Raw genomic sequence first — 25,671 nt, forward strand, 5'->3', positions numbered from 1 at the left:
CCTCAAAACAGAAAAAAGAAATGGAACCATTGCTGCATCAAAAGTAATCAGCAAGCTATAGCCGACTATAAAAACTGTTCAAACATTAGCCAAATTTAATTGTCATATAAGAGGCAAAGATTGGATAAATAGACGATCTACAGTACAAGGCATTGTGAGCTTGTGGATCGGCTATTTTCATACAATATATATTATCTGTGGAACCGATTCAAGCTAAATGTAATGCCTCAACTCCTACATTCCAAGTGCTTGTCGGGGTTGGGGGTCCCCAGTTCAAATATGATTATTTTGGGGGGTTGCAGCCTGAAAAGGTTCAGAACCACTGATTTACAGTAGCAGAACCTTTTTATAGTGTAATGTGGGCAAGCAAATACATATGTACTGTAGCTCACTGTGAGCTTGTAGATCTGCCATGTTCACTAGTTTGGGCCCCGGGCAGACGTCTAATTTCAGTTTTGGGTCTTGAGCTAAAAAAGATTGGGAACCACTGCTATGGATCACCATCTTAACCTGTAATTAGTGTAATTGGTTACAAATGAAGCAGTCTGTAACAGTCAACTGGTCTAACAAGCCAGTCTATTGTTCCCTTTGCTTTGATTCAAGACACTGTGTTTATAAAAGGCAATGGAGATGGAGGTCTTCAGTTGAGAACAAAATCAGCAAGTTGAGCATCATTGCAAAATGGCTTATAGCCTCTGTCTCTTGGGGAATTCTGGCATGTTTGAGAATGACTGCAAGAAACTGTAAACCAGATAGATCATGGAGGTCACAGAAGAAGAAGACATAGCCATTGTTGGGATTGGATGCAATTTCCCAGGAGGTACTGTAAGAATAATCCCTTCCAGGATATTTTAACGTTTAATTATATTTCCTTATAGTGTTTATTCATTTATTTTGTTAATAATAAGGCTGTTTGAGTGTTTGCTATTAGCCAGTGGTGTAACTAACTAGTACATTTACTCAAGTACTGTTTTGAGGTATTTTTGCTTTACTGGACTGTTTCCAATGTTCTGTACTTTTACTTCTACTCCACTACATCTCAGAGGAAAATATACTTTTACTCCACTACAGTTATTTGAAAACATTAGTTACCAGCCATTTTTATAATAGCTGATCTACAAGCTCCCAATGCGCTTGTGTAGATCTTGTGAAATGGGACATTCTGAATAATTAGTAGTTCTACTTTTGGTACTTTAAGTACATTTTGATACCAATACTTTTGTACTTTTATTCAAGTACATTTTGAATCCTGGACCTTTCTTTAACAGAGTATTTCTACAGTGCAGTAGGCCTATTGATGCTTTTACTTTATAAAAAAAAACGAACTTGAGTACTTTTTCCACCACTCCTAATAGGCGAGGGGCTGGACAATTTCTGGAAGGTTCTGTCGGAGGGGAGGAACTGTGTTGCTGACATCCCAGAAGAAAGGTTTGACAGTGCATACTGGTATGATCCTGATGACAGTAAACCTGGGAAGACTCAGACAACCAAAGCTGCTCTCATAAATGGGTACGTTTCCAGACACGGTATTGAAATTAAAGTGACAGCAGTACATTCTCTCTACCTAATGTAACAAGAAAGGATACTTGACCTGTGGCAGATTCTACAAATGCCTTCTAAATCAGTAGTACCGGTACTCAAACGTTTGTGCCAATTAAGGACCCCCAAATTGATAAACATTTGGCCACGGATCCCCTTCTGAAAATGTTTTGTGCCAGGGACCCCCAGAAGAGAAGAATTGTGTTTACATGTTCTAAATCAGGGGTCTTCAACAGGTGGTCCGGGACCCCTAGGGGGTCCCCAGAGTTACTACAGGGGGTCCTCCAAATCTTTGAGTGATAGAAACTTTCTTCTTTCTCCTTTTTTATGTTAACCACTTGAACCCTAGTGTCCATATTCTGAGAACTTTAGCCAAAAATAGCAGATCTACTTGTGAGCTTGTAGATCGGTTATTTTTGGCAAAGAGCTTTGGGTTAGAGGGGAAAAAGAGCAGACCAAGTACAGAGTGAAAGGTCAAGTTTATTAAGTATTGACAGTTCAAGTGGTTAAATATCTGAAAACACAAATTGACATGAATCCAAAATACACTGATGATTGTGCTGTCAACCAATCAAACTATATGGAATCTATGAACAGGTTGTGGGGGTCCCTGCTTCATCTCTCTCTCAACTAAGGGGTCCTTGGCCTGAAAACAATGTCAAGATTTAAAAAAAAAAAAAAAAAAATGTTTGTGCCACACTGCCAGCTTGTGTTAACGCATGTTGCTATGTAGCTAAAATCTAAAATGACACGGATGCTTTGCCGGTTTTAATGGGTTAATGAAGGATATATCTACCCCCTCAGGTTCAATGAGTTTGATCACAGATTCTTTGGCATCCCCGAGGCTGAGGCTGATGTCATGGATCCCCAGCAGAAGCTCCTGCTACAGTGCACATACAGAGCCTTAGAAGATGCAGGCGTTGCTATGGAGGCAGTCAGTGGAACGCGGACCGGGGTTTACATAGGTAACCATCTCTGTCAGGTAGACTAGAGTTCTGATACAGATACCTCTATCAGAGAAGCTGCCGATAGTGCCTAAAATGCTGGTATCGGCGAGTATGTCAGTCCATTCTGATACCACGTAATTTATCACGATATTTCATTTACAGTCATAAGCCCCCTTTCCTCGCAAGGTTTTCCTCGCAAGGTGGAACCAGAACTTTCAGGAACCTGAACCTATTTTTTTGGTACTGGTTTTATTTCAATTGCGCACTGCACGGTTTTAGACGAGGTTCCTAGAACCTTTTTTCGGTCCTGTTCCTGAGGTAGAACTGAATTTGAGTTCTGGGAACCATTTTTGGGACCTTCCCGGTTAGGTCTGGTTATATGGAAACGTAAGCGGAACTTGGTCCCGGAACTTCACAGGTTCTTGAAAGTTCTTGGTTCTGGAAAGTTCTGGTTCTAGTTCTGGGTGGGCCCTACAGTGGAAATGGGGCTATATTTTGATTGCTTCTGTTAATGTTGCACGACTGTTTTATACTCTTACTGTACTATTTACATTGTAATTTTACTAACTTGTAACTGCACTTTAACAATTATCAATGGAATTCTTATTTATTCCTAGATCAGTGGTTCTCAAACTTTCAATTTCAAGGTTTTGTATAGGTTATACATAAGTAAGTTTGTGTTTTATAGCTTGCTGCAGGGCTAATTTCTTATTTGGGATGATATATGATGGTGTAGGACCCCTAGGGGGGTCCTCAGAGTTACTACAGGGGGGTCCTTCATTGTGATAGAAACCTTTTCTCCTTTTTTTTTATATTAACCACTTGAACCCTAGCGTCCTTATTCTGAGAACTTTAGCCAAAAATAGCAGATCTACAAGGTCACAACGCCTCGCACTGCGAGGCGTTGTGAGCTTGTAGATCGGCTATTTTTGGCAAAGAGGTTTGGTGTAAAGGAGAAAAAGAGCAGACGTACAGAGTGAAAGGTCAAGTTCATTAAGTATTGACAGTTCAAGTGGTTAAATATCTGAAAACACAATTTGACAGGAATCCAAAATACACTGATGATCGTGCTGCTGTCAAACGATGAAACTATATGTAATCTATGAAAAGGTTGTGGGGGTCCCTGCTTCATCTCTCTCTCAACTAAGGGGTCCTTGGCTTTGAATTGTTGCAGGTCTGATGAACAGGGATTATGAGAGCATCCTCAGCCACAGTCCCAGCAGGATAAGCCACTACCATGGCACGGGGACGGCTATGAGCGTGGCTGCCAACAGGATATCCTTCACCTTCAACCTCACCGGCCCTTCCTTGGCCATCGACAGCGCCTGCTCCTCGTCTCTTGTGGCTCTGCATTCAGCCTGCCAGGCTATGAAGCAAAGTAAGTGGTTGTTCAGCTCCTTTTCCCCGCATAAATGAATGTCCACAACATTATCCAATGAAGAATTCAGACCAGGATACGCATTGTGTGCTTGAGGGTCTGTTACTTTGTTTCACAATGTTTTGCTTCCGGTTATGGAAGAACGAGGGTACTCACATTTTTAGTAAACGTAAAAGTATCAATACACTATTAGAGAAATAGTTCAAAGTTTGGTATTCAACATTTACTTAAGTACAAAAGTATTGGCATCAAAATGTCCTCAAAGAATCAAAAGTAAAACTACTCATTGTGCAGAATGTCCCTTTCACAAGCTTTTAAATGTATACAACATTTTTGAAAATAGCAGATCTGCAAGCTCACAACATGCTGCAAAATGACCCGTTGTGAGCTATCGTATATTTTCAAATTGCCAGCGGTTTTGTAATAATAATCAAAATCCACAAAGTAAATTATTTTTTTATCAAATGATGGAGCTTGTTGCACAAAGAAAAAAATCACACACTGGTTTTACACCTGTAAACCTTTGATTTGACAATAAAGATGATTCTGATTCTTGAGGAAAAAAAGCACAATATTTGCATTTGAGATGTAGTGGAGTAGAAGTAAAACTACTTAAATGTACTTGGTTACTTTCCTTCTACTACATGCTTCATTCAGGAGACTGTGAGATGGCTCTGTGTGGGGGAGTCAGCTGTATCATGGAGCCACGAGTGTTTGTCGCTCTCAGCAAGGCAAAGATGATCTCAACTGATGGAACCAGTAAGCCTTTCTCCAGCACAGCTGATGGCTACGGCAGAGGAGAGGGATGTGGGATTGTTCTGCTTAAACCACTGAAACATGTATGTCACAAAACCATATCTTGTCTACAGTATGAAAATAGCTTTATGAGACCACTCTGAACACAAGTTTCTGAAATAAGTCATACTTTTTTATTAGTTGGAAAGTAAGTTCTATACTTTTATATCTGGATTGCCATGTTAATAATGCTATGACGTTCTTTTGTAAAGGCTGTGAGAGACCACAACAAAATCTGGGGGATTGTCAGCAAAACGGCAGTCAACCAAGATGGCCGCTCGGTTACTCCGATCACCAAACCCTCCATGGTTCAACAAGAGGAGCTGCTGCGCCGCGTCTACTCAGAGTCTGACCTCCAGAATGTCCAGTACATAGAGGCACATGGGACTGGAACCCCAGTTGGAGACCCAACAGAGGCTGGCAGCATCTCAAACGTCATCACCAAAGCCAGGCCTCCAGATTCAGAGACACTCCGCATCGGCTCTGTGAAGAGCAACATTGGACACACAGAATCTGCAGCTGGGGTGGCAGGGCTCATTAAGGTACTGTTAATGATGAAGCATGAAACCATTGCTCCAACGTTGTTCTACTCAGAACACAGTGCCAGTATAGATGCCAAAGCCCTGAACATACGTATCCCCACCAAATGTGAGAAATGGGAGACAAGTGGGTCACAGGAGAAGAAGGTGGTGGGGGTTAATAGCTTTGGGTTTGGTGGCACAAATGCACACGTGGTAGTAAAAGAATACAGGCAAAATGTTGTTCCGAAAATGGTGCCCCAGGGCTGTCCAAAGGTCTTTGTAATTTCTGCAGCCTCAGAGAAGTCCTTGTCCTTGTCCGTTACAGACACTCGCCAGAGGCTAAGCGAAGATAGAGATGCTGACATTCAAGCTATAGCATATACCTCGGCATGCGGGAGGAGCCATTACAAACACAAGCATAGGAAAGCCTTCTTAACGTCTTCCGTCTCAGATTTAGAAAGTCGGCTGGCATCCGCGTCGAACAAAAAGGCAGAGCCGACCAGGTCAGACGTCCGATTAGCCTTGGTGTTTTGTGGCAACGGTGTTACCTACAGGGGTATGTGCAAGCAGCTTCTGAGAGAGGCGCCCGTGTTCCGAGAAAAGGTCAGAGAGGTCGAGAACCTCTTCCGGAGTTACAGAGGCACCAGCATTGTGCAGAAAATTGCAGATGGCTACGACAACGATGATCACACTAAGCCCGATGTTGTCCAGCCTCTTCTCTTCGCGATTCAAGTTGGCATTGCCAGTCTCCTGAAGCACTGGGGTGTCAAACCTGATGCCGTTCTAGGGCACTCTGTCGGTGAGGTTGCTGCTGCTCACTGTTCCGGCCTCTTGTCTCTTGCGGATGCGGTGAAGGTGATCTACTACCGCAGTACCCTCCAAAGCAAGGTCACAGGAGGCAAGATGCTTGTAGTCAGTAATGTGGCTGTGGCAAAGGTCTTGCAAGTACTTCCCGTTTTCTCTGGGAAGGTTTGCTTGGCGGCTTTCAACAGCCCTCAGTCCTGCACTCTGTCAGGCGACGCAGACGCGATAGACGCGATCCACCATAAGCTGAGCGACACATTTACAGATAAAAACCTGCTCCTCCGTATCTTAGATGTGCCGGCCGCGTACCACAGCCACATGATGGATCCCATACTCTGTGAAATTGCGGAAAGCATTGGCCCACTGCCAGTCAATGACGTGGAGTGTGAGCTTTATTCGACGGTGACCGGAGATAAATATTCAATCGGTGACTTCAGCACGGGCAGGTATTGGGCAAAGAATATCAGAGAGCCTGTTTTATTTGAGAAAACACTAAGAGCTGCCATCGAAGATAAACAGACACGAAGGAACATGGTCTTTGTGGAGATCGGTCCCCGTAGAGCTCTGCAAAGAAACATCCTTGAGACTTTGGGAAACGACACCATAGTTCTCACTTCGGTGCAGCCGGAGAATGATTACAACGCAATGTTGTCTACGGTTGCAAAACTTTTTGAACTAGGCATTCAGGTAGATTGGCATCACGTCTATAGCGGGTGCGAGACCCTTCCATCTGTGTTTCCAATCTATCAGTTTGATAACCAGAGGAAAGTGGTGAACTTTAAAGCTGAGACAAAAGGAAACACACCAAGTGTTTCCACTCACCATCCACTGATTTCGCAAACAAAACATGACCATAAAGAGCACAAATGCATTCTCTCAATAGAGACTGCTCCCTATCTCTGGGACCACAAGAACAATGGTGTTGCCATTGCTCCAGGGGCGCTGTATGTTGAACTAGCTTATGCTGCGGTGATGTTGAGTTTAACACCAAAGGTGCCCGTTTCCTCGCTCCAACTGAGTGTAACCTTTCACAGTGTGTTTACACTTAGATCAAACGTTCATCAGATGAAAGTCCAACTGGAGCATGCAGAGAACGAGACTATGTTCAAGGTACAGTCTTCCTCAGCAACACATGCATTCGGCACGTGTAGGTACACAAACTCCCAGCCGTCGGTAGAAGAACACACTATTTCCCTTGACGTCATCACGCAGAGGTGCAAATCGGTCATCGATAAGAACAAGGTGTACGAAATTCTTCATCAAGGAGGATTCGAATATGGTCCCGTCTTTAGACAGCTCGGCGACGTGCATGTTGGGCATGAATTCAAGGAAGCTGTAACAGTAGTCAAAGTTCCTGGTGAGATTCTGTGCCAGCTTCACGAGTACTTCCTCCATCCTGTGGTTTTGGACTATTTCCTGCAAATGACAGCTGTGGTAGCTAGCAGACAGCTAACAGCCAGGCAGGGCTTCCCCTCAGCGATAGGTTGTGTAGCCGTGACAGGAGCGCTACAGGCGGAAATGGTCATGTACATGAGAGCTACTCAAGAGACTCCAGACTTCCTTGATGTGTGCGGATGCTTTTCCTCCAAAGACGGGCATGTGCTTGTGGAGCTAAAACAAGTGAGAATCACATTCTTGGGCCATCGCTCAAATGCTTACCAGTCACTTTTCTTTCACAATGAAAACATCTCAATCAACCGTACGACTGACGCGATTTCCCAGATAAAGGCCATCGTTTTCGAGGATGATTTTGGAATTGCTAAAGCACTCAGATCGCACGTACACCCAGAATCACCTGTTATTATGAACAGAGACAACTGGCTGTCGGGCGAACTTCAGGAATTGCTAAATGAATTGCTTCGCATTAACCCCGATCTAGAGGAGATGCTGTTCATCTGGGGTGTTCAGGATCTCGGTCATCTATCGTCTGAGAGGGCACTGGAATTGTTGGTTAGATGCTGCGAGCTGTTTCGCCAAGTGGTTGTAGCCCTGAAACAGCGCAAGCACCCCTGCACTCTCCGGGTCATAACCTACAGATCCACCGAGAAGGTTGTGGACCACATCAGTCCTGGCTTCGTGTTGTCTGGTATGACGAGAGCCTGTGCAGCAGAGATAGCAGGCCTCTCTTTTCAGTTGATTGACCTTGCCTCTGTGACCGGCGAAGACATTCAGATGTTGGCGTCCGTGATAAACAGCTGCAAGCACCAACAGGTCTTGATTCGCAAGGGCCAGGCCTGGTCAACAACCATCGCACGTACCCCCTTAAAAGACTCACTTCATGAGGGGGACAGCCCTGCTGTGTATGAAAAGGACTTTCTCCTACAAACTGCTGATCCTTATAGATTGGCCAACGTGTCCGCCGTGCATTGTGAAGCACAAGGACATTTAGTCCAAGGCGAGTCCGTTGAGATTCACCTAATGAATATATGTGTGCATTCGTCGGATTATTTTCCAGTCAGTGTTTCGCATCTGAACTTTGGCGAGACATTTTACTGGAACAAGCACTCTTCACACAATCACAGACTTCTGGCTTTAGATTTTAGTGGCGTCATCACGGCTGTCGGCGAAGATGTCCACAAACTGGCGGTAGGAGACCATGTTGTTTGTTGTTACCCCGTAGCTGCAGCTTCAAGGATTACAGTTCCAGAAGCAGCATGCTACAACACAAAGAGTCTCCCAATTCTGAGAGAGATTTCTTGTATGTCTTACTTTGTGTTGGCATGGGAGATCTTGCAGAGGATGTTACCTCGGCTAAAACAACACGGGAAGTTGGCTATTATCTCGTCATCTCCTGCCTCTGGTCTACTTAAGGTCTTAGCTCTGACAGCAAACCGGTCAGGGTGGAACGTTATCTCTCGGCAATGTTTCCAAAGGGAACTCCTGACCATTGAGCGGTGTTCTACCTTTGTTTTCTTGCCACCATTTGACCTATCCTGGCAGGGGATAATGGAGCATGGCAGTCCGGAGAGGCATGTCATATTTGTGTGCAACAATCAAATATCATCCTCGATCCCAGTGAATATAGTTGAAAATGACAGTGAACACATACACATCTACCAAATTAACGTGTCCACTGTTTTTCAGAGAGTCAGTCTAAAGGCACAGAGTGCAAAGATTTCCTGTTGGCTAAAGGCGTTGAGTTTGGACACGACGTCACTGCCTCTGAAAAGGCATTTGTTTCAATCACAAGTCACAGAAGAGTATCAGACCAATGTGAAAACGGAGTCCTACTTTACAGCAAACACTCTGCAACAAGTAGTTCTAGACCACGAAGGCTCTGATTGCAAAGGGTCTTGTATCCCTGTGCTCACGAGGCCAAGACAACTCTTTAAGCAGAGGTGTGTCTACATTGTGACCGGAGGGCTCTCCGGGTTGGGGCTTGAAACTGTTAAGTTTATCGCTCATCGCGGTGGAGGTTGCATCGCAACACTATCCAGAAGTACTCTGTCTGCAGAAATGCAGGCTGAGATGGAAGCGCTCCAAAGACGATGTGGGGTGGCGATCTTAAATCTGCAGTGTGACGTTTCCGTGTCAGGGCAAGTGGGAGAGGCAATCACCACGATCGGACGAAGGTTCGCCTCTTGTCCAATCAAAGGAGTGTTTCACAGTGCAGCGGTACTACAGGATGCATTAATTGACACGCTTGACCAATCCCTCTTCCAAACTGTGTTGCGACCGAAAGTGAGCGGGGCGCTAAATCTCCATTTTGCAACGTTGCACAACAAACTCGATTTCTTTGTTTGCTACTCGTCCATTTCCTCCGTCATCGGTAACGTGTCGCAGTGTAACTACGCGGCAGCTAACTCCTTCCTCGACGCGTTCTGCCACTACCGGAGAAACCTCGGCCTCGCCGGGCAGGCCATAAACTGGGGCCCTCTAAACCTCGGTCTCTTGCTGAACAAAGCTCACTTCCAGAGGTTCCTGGAGGTGAGGGGGATGATGACCATGGACGTGCATGAGGTTCACGAGACTCTGGAAAAGTGTCTGCTGATAGACAACCCGCAGCAGGTCATATGCAAGTTCAACTTCCGAAATCTGCACAAGCATGTGCTTTCGCAGAACGTCTCCCTCAGGGAACGACTGTCGGCTTTGGTGGAGACGGAACTGAGAGACGACGCGACGGCTGAACCCAAGGTTCAGCATCAGGGTTCGGTGTGCGACAGTGTGAGAAAGATGGTCAGTGATGTAAGCAACGTCAGCATCGATGAGATGGGCGATGGTGACTCGGCTCTCTATGCCCTGGGCATTGACTCGATGCTGGCCATGACTTTACAGAACCAGATCTTTCAGGAGACAGGCGTTAATATTCCTCTGGTTAGGATAATGGACCCCAGCAGCACAATAAACACATTGGTGAACATACTAGAGGAGGATAGTGATGAAAGATAAAAAAAAAGATAAAAACTGAGATATTTGTAACGTTGCATAATGTTTAAAACACATTTGGAGGTTGCATAGAAATGCATTTGGATTATATTTTATTGTGGTTTCCGCAAGAAGACTGACGTTTTTTTCTGTTCTTTTGGATTATGACTCTGGTTTTGACTCTGATGCACTTGCATTTGGACTACTAGGATGTACACTCCAAAGAAACTGTTCTCATGACATATGACATATAAAACACACATATTTACAGATATTTGGCCCTTATATTGTGTTATTTCTATAGCCTATTCCTTTGATCAGCATGAATTGCTCTGTAATAGCAATGAAGTAATAATTATGTTTTCTACATTTTTCTTTTTGGGAATTCAGACATTCAGCAGACAATGTCACAAAATATACTTATAGCCACTACAAAGAACATCAGGACTCAACTTCAGCTGAGTAGGCTACAAAATCAAGTATAGGAAATAGTCACCGTACATTAACATACTGTACATAATTAGTGTGGTTGCCAGTAGAGCAAATAATGCAATCGGAAATTGCATTAAATTTGTGATTTCTGTGTTAACTCTATGGGCTTTTAGTAGGGTTTCCCCTTCAAAGCGTGACTTCAGCACCAGGATGCTGAGTGGGCGGGCCGTGAATAGGGCTAATAAGTCCATTGAGTTCAACCATTTGGTCAAGTTTCAAAACCCCTCATATCCCTCAAATTCCACCCACTCCTTCCAGTCGGTAGCTTATAGCGTTACTCATGTGGCCTGTAAGCAGGGCATATTTTATTTTTGACCCTTTCCCACAATGCTCAAATAACAAGTCCTGTTCAATAATGTTATTATCTACTCCAAAGTGAGTGACACCCACAGCCACAATACTAGAGGGAGCGACAATAATCTGGTATTACCCAAATATAGAACAAACATAATGCTCTGCCACCAAAATGTGGAATGCCCTGACACCTTCCATGTGAATCATGGTTTCTTTCAAAACTGACCTGAAAAACCATCTACTTTATCGGGGGAACACAAGGGGAAGTAAAGGCAACTTCCCATAGAAAGGAGGGGACAGTCACTGCAGCTGTTTTTCCCTTTCTCCTTTGTACATGTATTTTATTTAATTTTTTGATTTTTTTGATGTCTTATTGTGTTATTTTTTTATGCTATGTTGATGAATGGAATACATAGGACCACAAAGGAAACAAGTCCCCAGGACATTTTCTTTGTATGATCCTTTTAGCCACATTAGTCTTACTGTACCACGTTTTTACTAATAGAGTATTCAATCAATCAACGCCTCCAGCTGAGCAACATAGACAGAATTCAATCTTTCCTGACGATTACAGAACTTGAAAGGGTCATTCATGCTTTCCACGGAAGAAAGCAAAATGATATCTCATGACTGATAATGCAGTGATGTTCAGGTATCATTCTGAACCTATGTTGCTGCTGTTCTACACAGAGCCGACCCGATTTTAGGCTTTAACCTTCGCTTTTATGACATTTCTGAGACCATTCATAATCATGGAAGATTCTTCCGGAGATTCTTCCGGACATAGTTTGACCACTTCAAATACTAAAATAGCCGTTCAACAAGCTCACAACACACTGTGACGTGTTGTGAGCTTGTAGAACGGCTATTTTCTACAAGCTTGTCGCTGTGAGCTTGTCGATGTGCTATTTTCGGTGTGCAACATCCTTCCATAGAAGACGTGCTGGCCTCTATTGAACCCAAATGACAGAATTTGTGGCGACTGAGAGCTTTAATCTGTGGGTTTCTTTTCATCACGTTTGGACTATTGTAATTCCCTATACACTGGGGTCAGCAAAAAAAAAGCAATGATCCCGTCTCTGTCTGGTACAGAATTCAGCTGCTTAACTGCTAAGTATACCAGGTCACATACATCAAGTCCTTTTCATAGTTAGGCCTATTTTGGCCTAACTATTGTTATTTGTTAAAATTAACATTATTTTATCTCCTGACTTCACTTTGTTGTTTCATCTCTTAATTGTTATTTTGTTGCCCTTCTGTACCTTGGTCTGTAAAGTACTCTTTTTTTTCCCTATTATTTTTCTATATATTAATTATTTCGAATAATTATGAATGTTGACTCTGAATAAAATATTTTTAAACACCATTCTATGTATACCAATGTTTGGACTTATAAATTAATGAATTTATCTACAATGGAGGAACATGAAATGGAATGCCAATATATAGACCATTTATATGTTGCCACAGTGGCACCCTATGGTGCATTGTGGTAATACACCAAACAATAGGCTGAATAGTTATTCTGTTACCCCTCTCTAACACTTTTGTTGCAATGATTTTTTCTCTTCAATGTCCCGCGATGCCATGGTCTCCATAGACTTCCATGTAATATATAGTGCACGGATCGTGCACGCCCATGCCTAGATGATGCACCACGTGTGTGCTCTTAAAATTGTTGGGTCAAAAACAACCCAAGTTGGTTATTTATGTAACCCAACACGTAACACTGTTTTGGACCAGCCCAACATGGGTTATTGCAGACCAACAGGGTTGGGTTAAGGCTGTGACCCAGCATGTTGGGTTGGGATTGTACAACCAAGTAATGGGTTGAAAGTGACTTTGCTGTTGGGTTAATGTGATACTGCTGATGGGTTGGAATCTAACACCCAAAAATGGCTTAAAAGTGACCTTGTTGTTGGGATTGTACGCTCATTCACATTAAATCTATTTTTTTTTTTTTACAACATTTTCTTCAATGACATTTTTCATGCTTAATCTACTCAAGGAAGAATGCATGCGGAGTAAATTATGCATTTAATCGTGGCAATATATCACAACTTTGAACACAACGGATTCTGTGGTGCTTCACATTAAAAGAACAGCAAACCTGTTTGTATGTGTCAGTCTGGACCATCTTAGTCATGGTTTCTGTTTCTGTAAGCAACTATGTTTTTTATATATTTTTTAATTAGGGATTATGACTGGGCTACATCCACTGCGATCATCTACAATACAATGTTGTTTTCTCTATCTAAAACCATAAAATAATGGAAAAGTTTGTACAAAATATCTGTATGGGAGCACAGTTGCATGCTGGGTAACTGCCCACCCACTTAGTTTAACCCAATAGTGGTGCAATTCACAAACCAATGTGTTGATAGACAGAGAGGGCGGGTCTATTTTAACCCAAGTTGGTGCAATGCAGTGAACCATGTGTTGGGTAAACTCGAATTCAAAAGCCTATACCAACACTTGGGTTATGAACTCAATGCATTTTATCTGATGATGTGGGCGGGCCATCCATAGCCCAACAGATGGTTTACTAATTTTAAGTATTTTTAATCCAATGTTTGGTCAAACTGACCCAACCTTTGACCCAACAGTGTCAACCCAGCAAAAGGGTTGAACATTTGACCCAACATTTTTAAGAGTGGTACAGCTTTCAAACAAAAAAATCCGCTTGGAAATCCGTTCAGGCATTCATGATTTAGGAGCCATTATGTTTTCTTCAGATGTAAACAAACATGGCTGCCATTTTTGAAAGAATAGGTTGGTATGGGGGTTAAACATGCAATTTCGCGATCGCGATCATGCCTAATACATTTCTGGAGGTGCAAAAAAACATTTTTGAAAAAAGAAATCTTTGAAAAATCAAAAACGGCCCAAACTCGGGGAAACTCGATCGGGGTTGGCACAGGGGTGGTACCTTTTCAAACTCGGGAAACTCGGGGTTGGCACCAGATGTGTTAATACTATCATTTCATAATATCCATTATTATTCAATTCAACACTACAGATGGAAGGTGAAAATAATCTGTACTTACCCAACAAGAGTACATTGGTGTCTCCTATATCAATAAAAGGAATATTCTCTTGATAGATTTTATGTGATTGCCTTACATTTACCAATATACAGGAACATAATTTGATCTTGCACAGATTATTCATTACGCAGCTGGTTAACACATTTGACAGGTTCTAATATCAGTAATGCCTTTGATTGTATTTTTAAATAAAACATGAACATCAAGTACACCTGTTGTCAGTGAAAATTAAACTACCATAGTTAAATACCGTGTAAACATAAAATGAATACTATACTTGTATAGACAAGTATGGTAAATTGTATTGTATGGTAAATTGTATTTTAAAATAGGGTACCTTAGGTTCATTTTTGAATTAGTAAGTATTGAATGCCAACAGAAATAGCTGTGAAATTGTTTGATTCCATAAAATACAACTGTTACCAATTTACATTTATGAAACCACATATAAACAATGGGATATACGTACAATTATTACAATATGACATGGATATCACAGAGTCCCGACATTTGAGCAGTTGACTACAGGAATATTATTCTCTTGACTCATTGGTTGGCTGTTAACCACCCTGCCATTTTCACTCAATTCCAGTTTTTGGTTCACGATGACCGTTGACTGGCTATTTCTAATGTGAGGCGTGAGCATGTGAACTTCGTAGGTTTGACTCTCAACCATGAACATGGGGACGGTACTGGCCAAACACACAGTCTGGGTGTGATTGGTGATGTCAGAGTTGCCAGTTAGAGTCCAGACGGACGCACCGGTCTGGCTTTGGCGGCACGGCCGATTGTCTGACAGAAACGTGTGATTGTCATAGATCTGTTTCTCCTGGTCGTCGAATGTGTCGTGCCTGATCTTTGGTTGGCAGTTGCCCATGGCTTGGTCTTCGGGTTTTGTTTTGTCATTGGCGCCGAGGTTGCTCGAGTTTTCGCTACAAATGTCAAAGAAGGTGAGGAAGACCGGGATGAAGGTGATACCGTGGAACAGTCCGAAGAGGATGACCAGGAACATTATTTTGAAAAAGGTTCGGAAAATGTAGTTCCCTGACGCGGAGAGCACGACCACGCCCAGTATGGTGGACAAAGCTCCTTGGACTATGGGATAACCCAGGAGGAACAACGCTTCCACAGCCTTCTCATTGGCAGTTGGCTTTTGGCTCGAAACAAAGGCGTAGGAAATGTGCGCGGAGAAATCCACAGAGAATCCGATGCACACGACGAGAATGATCATGGATATGACGTCTAGATTGACATTCCACAGCGCCATGAAACCGGTAACTCCAATGATGACAGAACCTATGGAGAAAGTCACCCACAGTGAGCAGAGGGGGTTGGGAATCAACAGGAGGGAAATGAATAACATGACGACAGAGGTAATTCCAATGTTCTGAATGGTGCTGCTCACAATCACATTATACTGATCGTAGTAAATGAATACAGGGTGGTAGACCAGTAAGGGTACGGGGCATCTCTTCGCAGTATCCCGAAGTTTATTCAACATGTTCATTTCATCCAGAGGAGTGGAAATATTGACCGTCTGAATGAAGAATCGCGACGCGTGGATCGAATTATTGGTGAAGTTCACGTCTTGCTGGAAGTCAGAGTAGAATTTCAGAAAATACCCCAGATTTTTCTTAAAGACGTTTTCAACACTCAAATTGAGATTGGTGTGATATCCGTAGAATTTGTACGATTTGAGCCAGGAAGTAAATATGTCCTTCTCGATGAAGGGCAGGCTTTTGAAGTCCTCCATGCAAGATTCCAGGTCGGATCTGTTCTTCTCGTCCCAATAAGGGAATTTCCCCCTCACGATGACCATAATATTTGGGCCATATTCGTAGAAGTACGCCTTCTCGTCATTAGTGTAGCTCACCACATAAGAATTGTCCACCGCCAAGTTGCGGATATCTATCCCCTCCTGGATATGGAAGCACCCATAAACACTGATGATCAAATACGCGGCGTACAGCAGGATGACGCACACTTTAGTCCAGGGCCTGGTAAGGAAAGGCCCGTAGTACTTTTTAAAGAAATGCTTCATAGGCTGCATTTCCTCTGCCCCCGACTGCCGGTCGTACGCCCCTCCCACGCAGCAACGGCCGTACCACTTGGAGCGGCCGACCGGACAGTCGCGGGGCACCTCCTTGAAGGTCAGCCAGTGCTTGTTGGAGTTCTCCCGCCTGCCGTTCAGAACCAGGAAGGCCCCGAAGAAGGTGATGCTGTACAGGTAGCAGAACAAGATGGCCGTGCTGGAGTACAGGCAGAAGGACTGCACAGAGCGGAAGGGCGTCATCAGGCCGATGTAGAAGGCCAGCACGTCCGTCAGTGTGGTGATGGTGATGGAGATGGCCGCCTCCTTGTAGGTGTTGGCCAGTCTGTCCTCCACCTTGTCGTGGACGTTGGTCTGCTGCCAGCACGACAGCAGTATGAACATGTCGTCCACTCCAATGCCTGTGGGAGACCGGAAAGAGACAGCATATCCAGGGGTGTCACTCACAAGGGGGGGAGTTACTAGGGCCCAAGGTGAAGGGTCCTTAAAGATGAAGTGCCCCCCCCCCCCCAAAAAAAAAAAAAACATGATTATCAGGTATTATGATTATACTAGGAGGAATATTTAAAAGTTAAAATTAGGTTTTTATGTGGCCAAACCCACCAGTTCTGTAAGTAACTGCCTGGTTGTCATGGTGGGTGGCAACCCAGCTGAAGTTAGCCACACCCACAGTGTTGGGTGAATGGTAAAAGGGGGGGGGGGATGATTATATGATGTCACTCTATCTGTGTTTTTGGATCGGCACTTTTGACCCACAAGGTGGCGGCCTCGAGGAAGAAACCCAAAATACAAAGGGAATACATAATTGCTCATAACAACCACACCAGGGGGTCCAATGAAATACTGTCAACCACATGAAAACCAGAAAAAGTACAAAACTATGGCACCACCTCTTTAATTATTTGATACTTTAGCTATTGAAAAATAGCAGATATACAAGCTCACAGCGCGGCACTTGTAGATCTTCTATTTTTGAAAAGTCGTGAAAATGTGTGCAAAATCTTTGAATATATGTATTTTTTTAAGCGAACATTTGTAAATCAAATTTTGATTCTGGGGGGGTCCCTGGAACTAAATATTTTGAGATGGGGGTCCGTGGTCAAATACATATCATTTGGGGATTCTTCACATGAAACAGTTTGAGCACCACTGACATAGAAACATAGGTTTTTTTTAAAAACCTTAGAAGGATTTGAAATATTCAAAGATTTTTCAAGAACAGCAGATCTACAAGCTCGCTGTGAGCTTGTATATCTGTGTGACAACGTTAAAGCTATTCCTGTAATGACTAAGGGCCGATCGATGCCTACTCCATAGGGGTGTACTAACAATATAGTAACTAAATCGAAAAATCTATTTTAATTTGCAACGATCTACTATATCGATAAGCAAACAGCAAAATTGGCCTTGTATCGTATTGTATCGTTTTACAATGCAAATAATCGGTATCGGTATTGTTTTGCAATGCAATGTGTAATCATTGTATTTCTATTGGTCTATCAATAAATGTGTGTAATCTCTGTGTTCATGTCAAGGTGTGGGTTTGTCCATATGTGATGAAATATAATGTCCATGTTTTTGCTAAAGAATCACAGTGATTAGTTATTTATTTCCATAATAATTAATACTACATTGGGTACTACCAACATTAATTTGGCTGTTCGGTGCTGCCGAGATTTTGTGACTCCCCGAACCGAACCGAAAATAAAATTGGTTCTAAAAATATATTTTTGGGGGGCTGTACTTCGTTAATGTCAGTAATCTTTGTAAGAGTTGTCACGGCAACCACACTTGCAAATTAATTCTGTCATTGTCCCTTTTATGTCCATATATGGGAATCAATATTAAGCCCATATATGGGAATGCCCATACAGTATATATATCTATATACGGTATATGGACAGTATATGGTCTCTCTTGTTTCAGCTTTCAACTGGTTGGGTCTTATAAATTATATAAAATATATAAATTATGTTATATAAAACTGAAAGAATTATTGCCAAGGACAAGTCTTGCCACAGACACATTCATCCACGTGCACCTAGGACCTAGGACTTGCGATGTAAAAAAGAACGTAAAAAGACTTATTTGTGATGTTCCTTTTAGGCAGGGTGCTTAACTGTACTTGTACTGTACTACATTCTTTAATGTATTGACTATACTTGTAATGTTCTCCACTTTTGTCTAATAAAATACTCAATCAATCAATCAAACCTGTACGGAACACATTCAGGGACCATCATGAATGCATCTTTAATTCAGTGACAGCAAATTCTACCCTTACCCAATATCAAGAACGGTGAGTTAGCCACGGTCATGACGAAAGGCACGCCAATGTAGAGCATCATGCCAAAGGATGACAACACAGCCAGTCCAGCAGAGAGGACCCCAAACATAGCCACCCATACCTTGTTTCTAACACAATCAAACCTGTGAAGAAAAGGGTGAATGCTATTAGGAGACGGGACAATTAGAGCTGTCGCAATTATTACATAATCGTCTAATCGCAATTATTTGACATAATCGCGATTATTTTTCATAATCGTCATAATCGTTTCCATGTTCATATTATTTTTTTTAAAGTAAAAAATTGTGGAAATAGCAGATCTACAAGCTCACAACATGTTGCGACGCCTTGTGAGCTTGTAGATCGGCTATTCCCACTATCAATGTTCTTTTTTAAGTATAAAGTTGTCAAATATGTCAGTAATTTCTTTGTATATTTAGGTCATGTGTCATATCTGCCATGTGCAACTTCAAAGCCTAAAAGCCAAACAGAAATGTAACGACAAAAACACAATTAAATCGTTAATCGCAATTATTTGAGTGACAATTAATCGTCATGTAAAATGTCATAATCGTGACAGCCCTAGGAACAATATGAAAATGACAAGACGTCACCATTATTGTGGCAAAATAAAATATGCTCAAAACTTTAAATGATTTTTTTGTTAACCACTTCAACCCCGAGCATCCCTATTCTGGGGGGATCCTGCACAAGCCTAGCTAGACCAGGTATTTTTGGCAAAGCGATTTGTGCAGAGTGAAATATGAACATATACCAAATGTGCAGGGCCGTTTTATCAAGTATAGAGGGTTTAAGTGGAACCGAATTTGCAGCTCAACAAAATGGCGGAGGACAATTTCACGATAAATGCAATTGTGACTATTGTGAGCTTCTAAACGACAACGATGGGATTATAAATGGAATGATAGTGTGAGTGTCATGATAAAGCTTCTTTGGGTAACATGATCATACATACCTTAAAGCAGACACAATGGAAAATACTACAGCAATGACATAGGTGATGCAAAAAAGGGGAAAGACATCCCTCGACACTCCCTCGAATTCCACCTGTCTGGAGAGTGATGTAGCGTGAGTGACCTGTCAAAGGAGAGGCACATTTAACTACATTCATTTTTTTTTCATAAATAGCAGATCTACAAGCGTGTGATGCAGTGCATTGTGACCTTATTTTTTTTCATGAAAATTGGGCTTAAAGGGATAGTTCCAGGGGTGAGATGCCATGGGCTCGGCGAGCCCACACTTATTTTTTTGCACGCACGCGCGCCTCATGCACACCCTAATTAACAATAAAAACAGCGTGCGCGCATGACGTCATGAATTGAGAGGACCCACACTTCTAAAATCCATATCACACCACTGGATAGTTCACACCCAAAATGACTTTTGTTTTTTCAATTGAATGGAGACTTGAATTTGTGGATATTTATTTGTTTTTGAAGCCAATAATTTGATGACCAGCAGTGGCTACCTATGGAGACACAAAATAGCCTGCTTTGTTCCCTATATATGGAGACACAAAGTCTCAGTCTCCTCAAATGATTGGCTTAGGAAGGCGACAAAAATTTAAAAAAATATCAATTCAAGTCTATATGGGGTGAGTAATCGGGGGGGGGGGAAAGTAATTTGGTGGGGTTTATTTTGTACAATATGTAGGCCTATGGTAGAGTATGTAAATACAATATAATGTATACAATTGGGTGGGTTGGTTGTATTTTGTCTCCCTGTTCTTCTATCGAGACATTTAGATTGTGTCAAAGTTCATGTCTCACTTATACACAGAATCGGACACAATGTTTTACCTGATGGTCAAAAATCAATGTATCCCAAATTCCCCTTAGCAAGCAGGCAGGCTCTATTAGAAAAATGGTAAAAATGTCAGCATTTGCTGAGGAAAGTGGAAAGCTGCTGCTTAAATGTGCTGCTTAAAGCTATACTTACTTAAAGGCAAACCTCTAGAAATCACAGGATACTTATTGTTTTTAGTGTGGTATATACATTTGAGAATGAATACCATGACGAAAATGAATAGCCCACAGGTTAGATGACAGAAACCCTATATAGGCTTATCTGAATGAGCCAGTCTATGGCTGACCGCCAGACTGGGCAATGAAATGACCCTAATGTACTATGTAAGGCTTTATACTTCTCAATGAGCCATGTGCATCACGTGTTGCAGAATATTTGATTAGCTTGCAAAAGCTCAATGATAATAGTAGCCATGGAGTTCTTTCACCACCTTCCAAACATGACGCTCTCTCGCTCTCTCTCTCTCTTTCTGACTGACGCATGTAGGCCTATTCACACGCGCACGCACTCTCTCTCTCTCTCTCACACACACACACACACACACACACACACACACACACACACACACACACACACACACACACACACACACACACACACTCTCTCTCTCTCTCTCTCTCTCTCTCTCTCTCTCTCTCTCTCTCCCTCCCTCTCTGTCTCTCTCTCTCTCTCTCTCTCTCTCTCGACTCCCAACACGATGTTATGTGTTGTCATGTTATAGTTGTCATATCATGTTATTTATCATGATTTTTTTGTTGGAAATGTTAATTATTTTGTCATAAACTTCAGATTTCAAGAAGCTAGATTATGTCTTTGCCTTGCATTCGTTCAGCAGGCTAAAATAATAACCTGTATCTTTACCTTTATGAATTGCGTGGAGAGATTCGTGGGGAAAACCCTGAGGAACTCGTTGAGCCACAGGTCCGTCACGGAGCGGTTGAACTCCTGCAGAAAGTAGAAGAGCCGCAGCGCCTTGGCGCTCCTGACGACCGTGGCGCTGGCGTTCACCCCGCCGACAGAGTAGCCCAGAAACACGTAGGAGAACCCGAAGCGGAAAAACGGGAAGGTCAGCTCCACGGCGCCTCCGATCCGAGCCGTCCCGTAGTGCTTGATCACGTCCACGATCTTGTTGGGGATGCACTTGTTGTACTTCCTCGCGCACAGCGCGTCAAACGTCAGCCTCTCGTGTCCCAACGTGACGTTTATTGAGCGGATCCTTTCGTCCAAACTTAATATCTCTTGGAGAGCCGCGTCCGTAAAGATGTTGGCCGATTTGGACACGGCTATGAAGGACGCGTAAACCCCGTCCGTGTAGAGCCTCTGGATGGAGAACACGGAGTTGTTCGGTGGGAAGTTCTCCCGCACGAACAGCCTCTCCAGCTTGGCCGGTCCGTTGGTCGGCGTGAACTGCTCCTCGATGTCGTTGGCCCAGCGGTCCCACATGAAGGCGAAGCCGCCGGCGAGGCAGGCGGAGATCAGTATGGGCGAGATGAAGAACCACCACGGGTGGCTGCCCACGAAGCGGCCGAACCGCTGGTACGCGACGGAGAACGGCCTCTCCACGCAGTCTGTCCGGCGCCAGGCCATGTTCACCACCGGCATTTTGGAGAGGAGAAAATAAGATCCCAAGCTTATTATTAGAAGTTGATTACCCTATTTTGTCCCACATCAATTAAGGCTTTACGTCGATATTGATGTTCTAAGCCTAGTAATAATAAGTCTATATCAATATCATAGATATATTTATATAATAAGGCCTATGGTCAAAACATCTCTTCAGAAGGAAACTTTATTTTCTTAAGAGGCTTGAATAGGCCTCATAAATGCATACGGGTATTAACATTTTCTGACGCACCCGCCTCGTGTAAAGTAGCCTAGTGTTAAAACTCCCTAGGGCCTAGAGCGACCACCCTAGTGAAAGTGGCCACCTGGATGTGGAAAAAGTAGCCTACAAGATGTCTTTACTGCTTTACTACAAGTTGCTTAAAGCCCCTTTTCGACTGCAGTTTTAGCACCAGCACCACACTACACCACACCACACCACACCACACCACACCACACCACATAAAAATATCTACATTTTCCATTACACAAAATACCTCTATCGGTAAGAAACAAATTGACCCTTTTAACTGTGATTATAATACATAATAAATTTGTATTACAACTATCCTAATTATAATGCACTATAATGGATTATAACTGCGATTATAATTCATTATAAAGTATTAATGTATTACTATGATAATTATAATATACTATAATAGATTATAATAGTGGTTATAACACAATAGAATCTATTATCATGTATTACAACTATATCCTGGTGGTCTAAATGAAAACCCAGTGAGTGATCAGTCATTATGATGTGTTTGGCCCTGTGTGGCCTAGCTCAGACCTACTCTAGAGTGGATACTTTTTAGTACCCCGTTTAGCACCACTTTCACACCACTCTACCCAGGACCTTGTAGTGGAAAACCTCACACAAGTGGGCGGTGTGGTGTGGAATGGTGTGGAGTTGGGCCAGTGGAAAAGGGGCCTACTGCAATGTAGCCTAGAAACCAGGCCTGGAATTTCGTCGTTATAGAGGCAAGGCCACTTGGCCTTTGGCTTTGGTGTTATCCATTTGTTTAGGGCACAAAGGCCAAATGCCAGGGCAGGAAGGCCATCAAATAAAACAATATTTTAGTCCATTGAAATAATTAATTGAATTTAAGGGTTAAGGATTGATTTTAAATGTAATATGTAGACTATCTGCTGTGAAATAAATAAATTGGTATTTACAATCGGATCCATGCTCAGCCCAGCACAAATCAAAGATACTGAATATTGGTTTAAAAATAGGGACTCAACAAAAGACACGGGTCACTGGTGTCTACATGACAAGAAAGAGACACTGGTGTCTACATATTGAAAAGACAGAAGAGAAAGTAGTAGGCCTACAGTCAGCTGCTGGGGCATTGAGGCCACTAGCTGTGGCCTCAGGGCTTGCCATTTTTTCTTTTTTTTTGGGGGCACAAGGCCAAACTAAAGGCCCTATCAGAGTACAGTCTGCCGTGGTAAGTCATCACCGCGGTGTAGTTTTCTAGCTGTCACCTAAAAATGTATTACAAAGCCAAGGTGATAGCTAGAAAACTACACCACGGTGATGACTTATCACTGCAGACTGTACTCTGATAGGGCCTTAAGGGGCAACGACGGCCATGGCCTTCATGGCCTCCCTGAAATTCCTGCCCTGCTAGAAACACTCTGTTAAGTAAAAGTAATCAAAATGTATAGGCTAGTAAAAGTAGGCCTACAAAGTATTCACATCAGAATATAGGCCTATAAAGCACTCAAGTCATGAAGATTGTTACATTTCACAAGTTTTAAAATGTATAAAAACACTTTTGAAAATAAGCAGCTCTACAAGCTCACAATGCATGCAATCTGAGCTTGAAGATCGGCTATTTTGAAATAGTCTACTTTCGAATATGGCTGAAGTGGTTCATGTGAAGCCTAGGGCCTAGGCTATATGTTTTATAGTAATAGGCCTAATTCAAATCTACAAAGTAACTAGTAACTAAGTAGTACAAAATAAGTACTTAAAAGAGTAGTTCACCCCCAAAATGCCTTTTTTTCTATTGATTACTCATGCCATGAGTAGTTCAATAATATTTTTGGGTTTTTGTCACATTCCTAAGACAAAAATTTGATTCGAGTAAATTTACCCCCATTGATTCCGGATGGGGACCTGTTTCGAAACGGGTCACCATCCGGAACGAATGGGGGTACATTTTTTGTTATCACATTTTTGTCTTAGTATTGAACTTTACTCTCCATGGCATGAGTAATCAATGGAAAAAAAGTCATTTTGGGGGTGAACTACTCCTTTAAGAACAGTACTTGAGTAAATGTACTTACACCACTGATAATCATAGCATCTGTAGTGACTCACACTGGAGACATTTCTTGAACTAAATATAGGCATAGGTAGCATGCTGGCCAACACTTTCTCTTCAAATGCATATATTTGAATAAATATAGTAGCATAGCATATTTATTAATGTAGATCTATATTTGATGATATCCTCTGCATAGTACTGTGTTCTATCTGTCTGTCATTCATGACATATAAAAAGGTTTCCTATGTAAATAAGCCGAAAGGCTTTCTTGGATCTACTATTAGTTGACCTTGAAACTGTACCCTTTCCTATGCAAACTTCTAATAAAGTCTTCAATCAATCAATACATTTTTATTCATTTATCAAAATAGCAGTTTTAGCCATACTCACGGTTGGAGCGCATCTTCAATGTGTTGGCCTTCGTGACTGAGCAATGGTTGTCATGGAAAGAAGCAAAAATCTAGGCCTGCCAAGTATGCCTCCAACAACAAAGAGCACGTTAATGAGAAAGACCACATTCATAGCAACAAAGTATGTGATTCAATTATGATGGTCAACTGGAGTTGAAGGACTAATTATGGTCTTTTAGCAACGTGATGTGGTTTCCTAGCTCATTCATTGCAACTTGTGCTTGTCTCCAATAAACAGAGCAGGTTAAGCATCAATAATTTCCCACGAAACAGTGGGGCCTCTCATTCACAAAAAATGCATTTGGTTATATTACACAGTTGCATTATTTGTTAATAATTCTCCTGTTAATCTAGTCTTGGTATTCTTTTGTAGTAGGCTGTAGTATTATTATTACTCCCCCCCCCCCCACCAATATATATATATATATATATATATATATATATATATATATATATATATATATATATGCTCTGCTTGCGCACAAGTAGACCATGTGTGGCCTGCTTGAGCGTAGGCGCAAGTTGGCACCTTGACAGAGTGCAGTTGTATGAATTAATAATAATACACTTAAATATTAATAGTACAATTTATTTGTAAAGCACCTATTAAAACCACGTTAAGTAAGCAGTGCAAGCTTCAAATATACAAAAAAAAACATTGTGCAGGCACTAAAGAAGAATGAAAAGTGTGCAATAAACATAATAAAAGAGAATAAAAGATAAGAACACAAAACCAGACTGTAATAATAAGGTCATGCGCAGACTTGAAAGCATTCTCTACATCATGTAATGTATCGAAATGAGTTGACATAGTTTAGTCAGGGGGGGTTTACAGCAGAGGTCTTCAACGTTTTCAGGCCAAGGACCCCTTAGCTGAGAGAAAGATGAAGCAGGGACCTACCTTTTCGTAGATTCCATATAGTTTCATCGTTTGACAGCCCAATCATCAGTGTATTTTTGACTGATGTCAATTTGTGTTTTCAGATATTTAACCACTTGAACCGTCAACACTTAGTAAACTTGACCTTTTC

The 25,671-nt window shown here is 42.2% G+C and overlaps 2 protein-coding genes across 2 annotated transcripts; one reads left to right on the plus strand and one right to left on the minus strand.

The window, feature by feature from the left end:
* Window positions 1-759: 759 nt before the first annotated feature.
* Window positions 760-10,373, plus strand: pks1 (polyketide synthase 1; the record flags this gene model as incomplete). Its single annotated transcript, XM_080751690.1, has 6 exons — window positions 760-820; window positions 1,356-1,509; window positions 2,344-2,504; window positions 3,661-3,864; window positions 4,522-4,703; window positions 4,872-10,373. 6 exons carry the CDS (start codon window positions 760-762, stop codon window positions 10,371-10,373), a joined length of 6,264 nt encoding a protein of 2,087 aa, XP_080607816.1.
* Window positions 10,374-14,675: 4,302 nt separating this feature from the next.
* ptchd3a (patched domain containing 3a) lies at window positions 14,676-21,948 on the minus strand (the record flags this gene model as incomplete). The annotated part of the gene is made up of 4 exons (XM_080751691.1): window positions 14,676-16,633; window positions 18,517-18,662; window positions 19,496-19,617; window positions 21,208-21,948. 4 exons carry the CDS (start codon window positions 21,946-21,948, stop codon window positions 14,676-14,678), a joined length of 2,967 nt encoding a protein of 988 aa, XP_080607817.1.
* Between the last annotated feature and the right edge of the window lie 3,723 nt (window positions 21,949-25,671).

This window comes from Nannobrachium achirus (genome assembly GCF_963921795.1).
Source record: "Nannobrachium achirus genome assembly, chromosome: 21".
Taxonomy (NCBI): Eukaryota; Metazoa; Chordata; class Actinopteri; order Myctophiformes; family Myctophidae; genus Nannobrachium; species Nannobrachium achirus.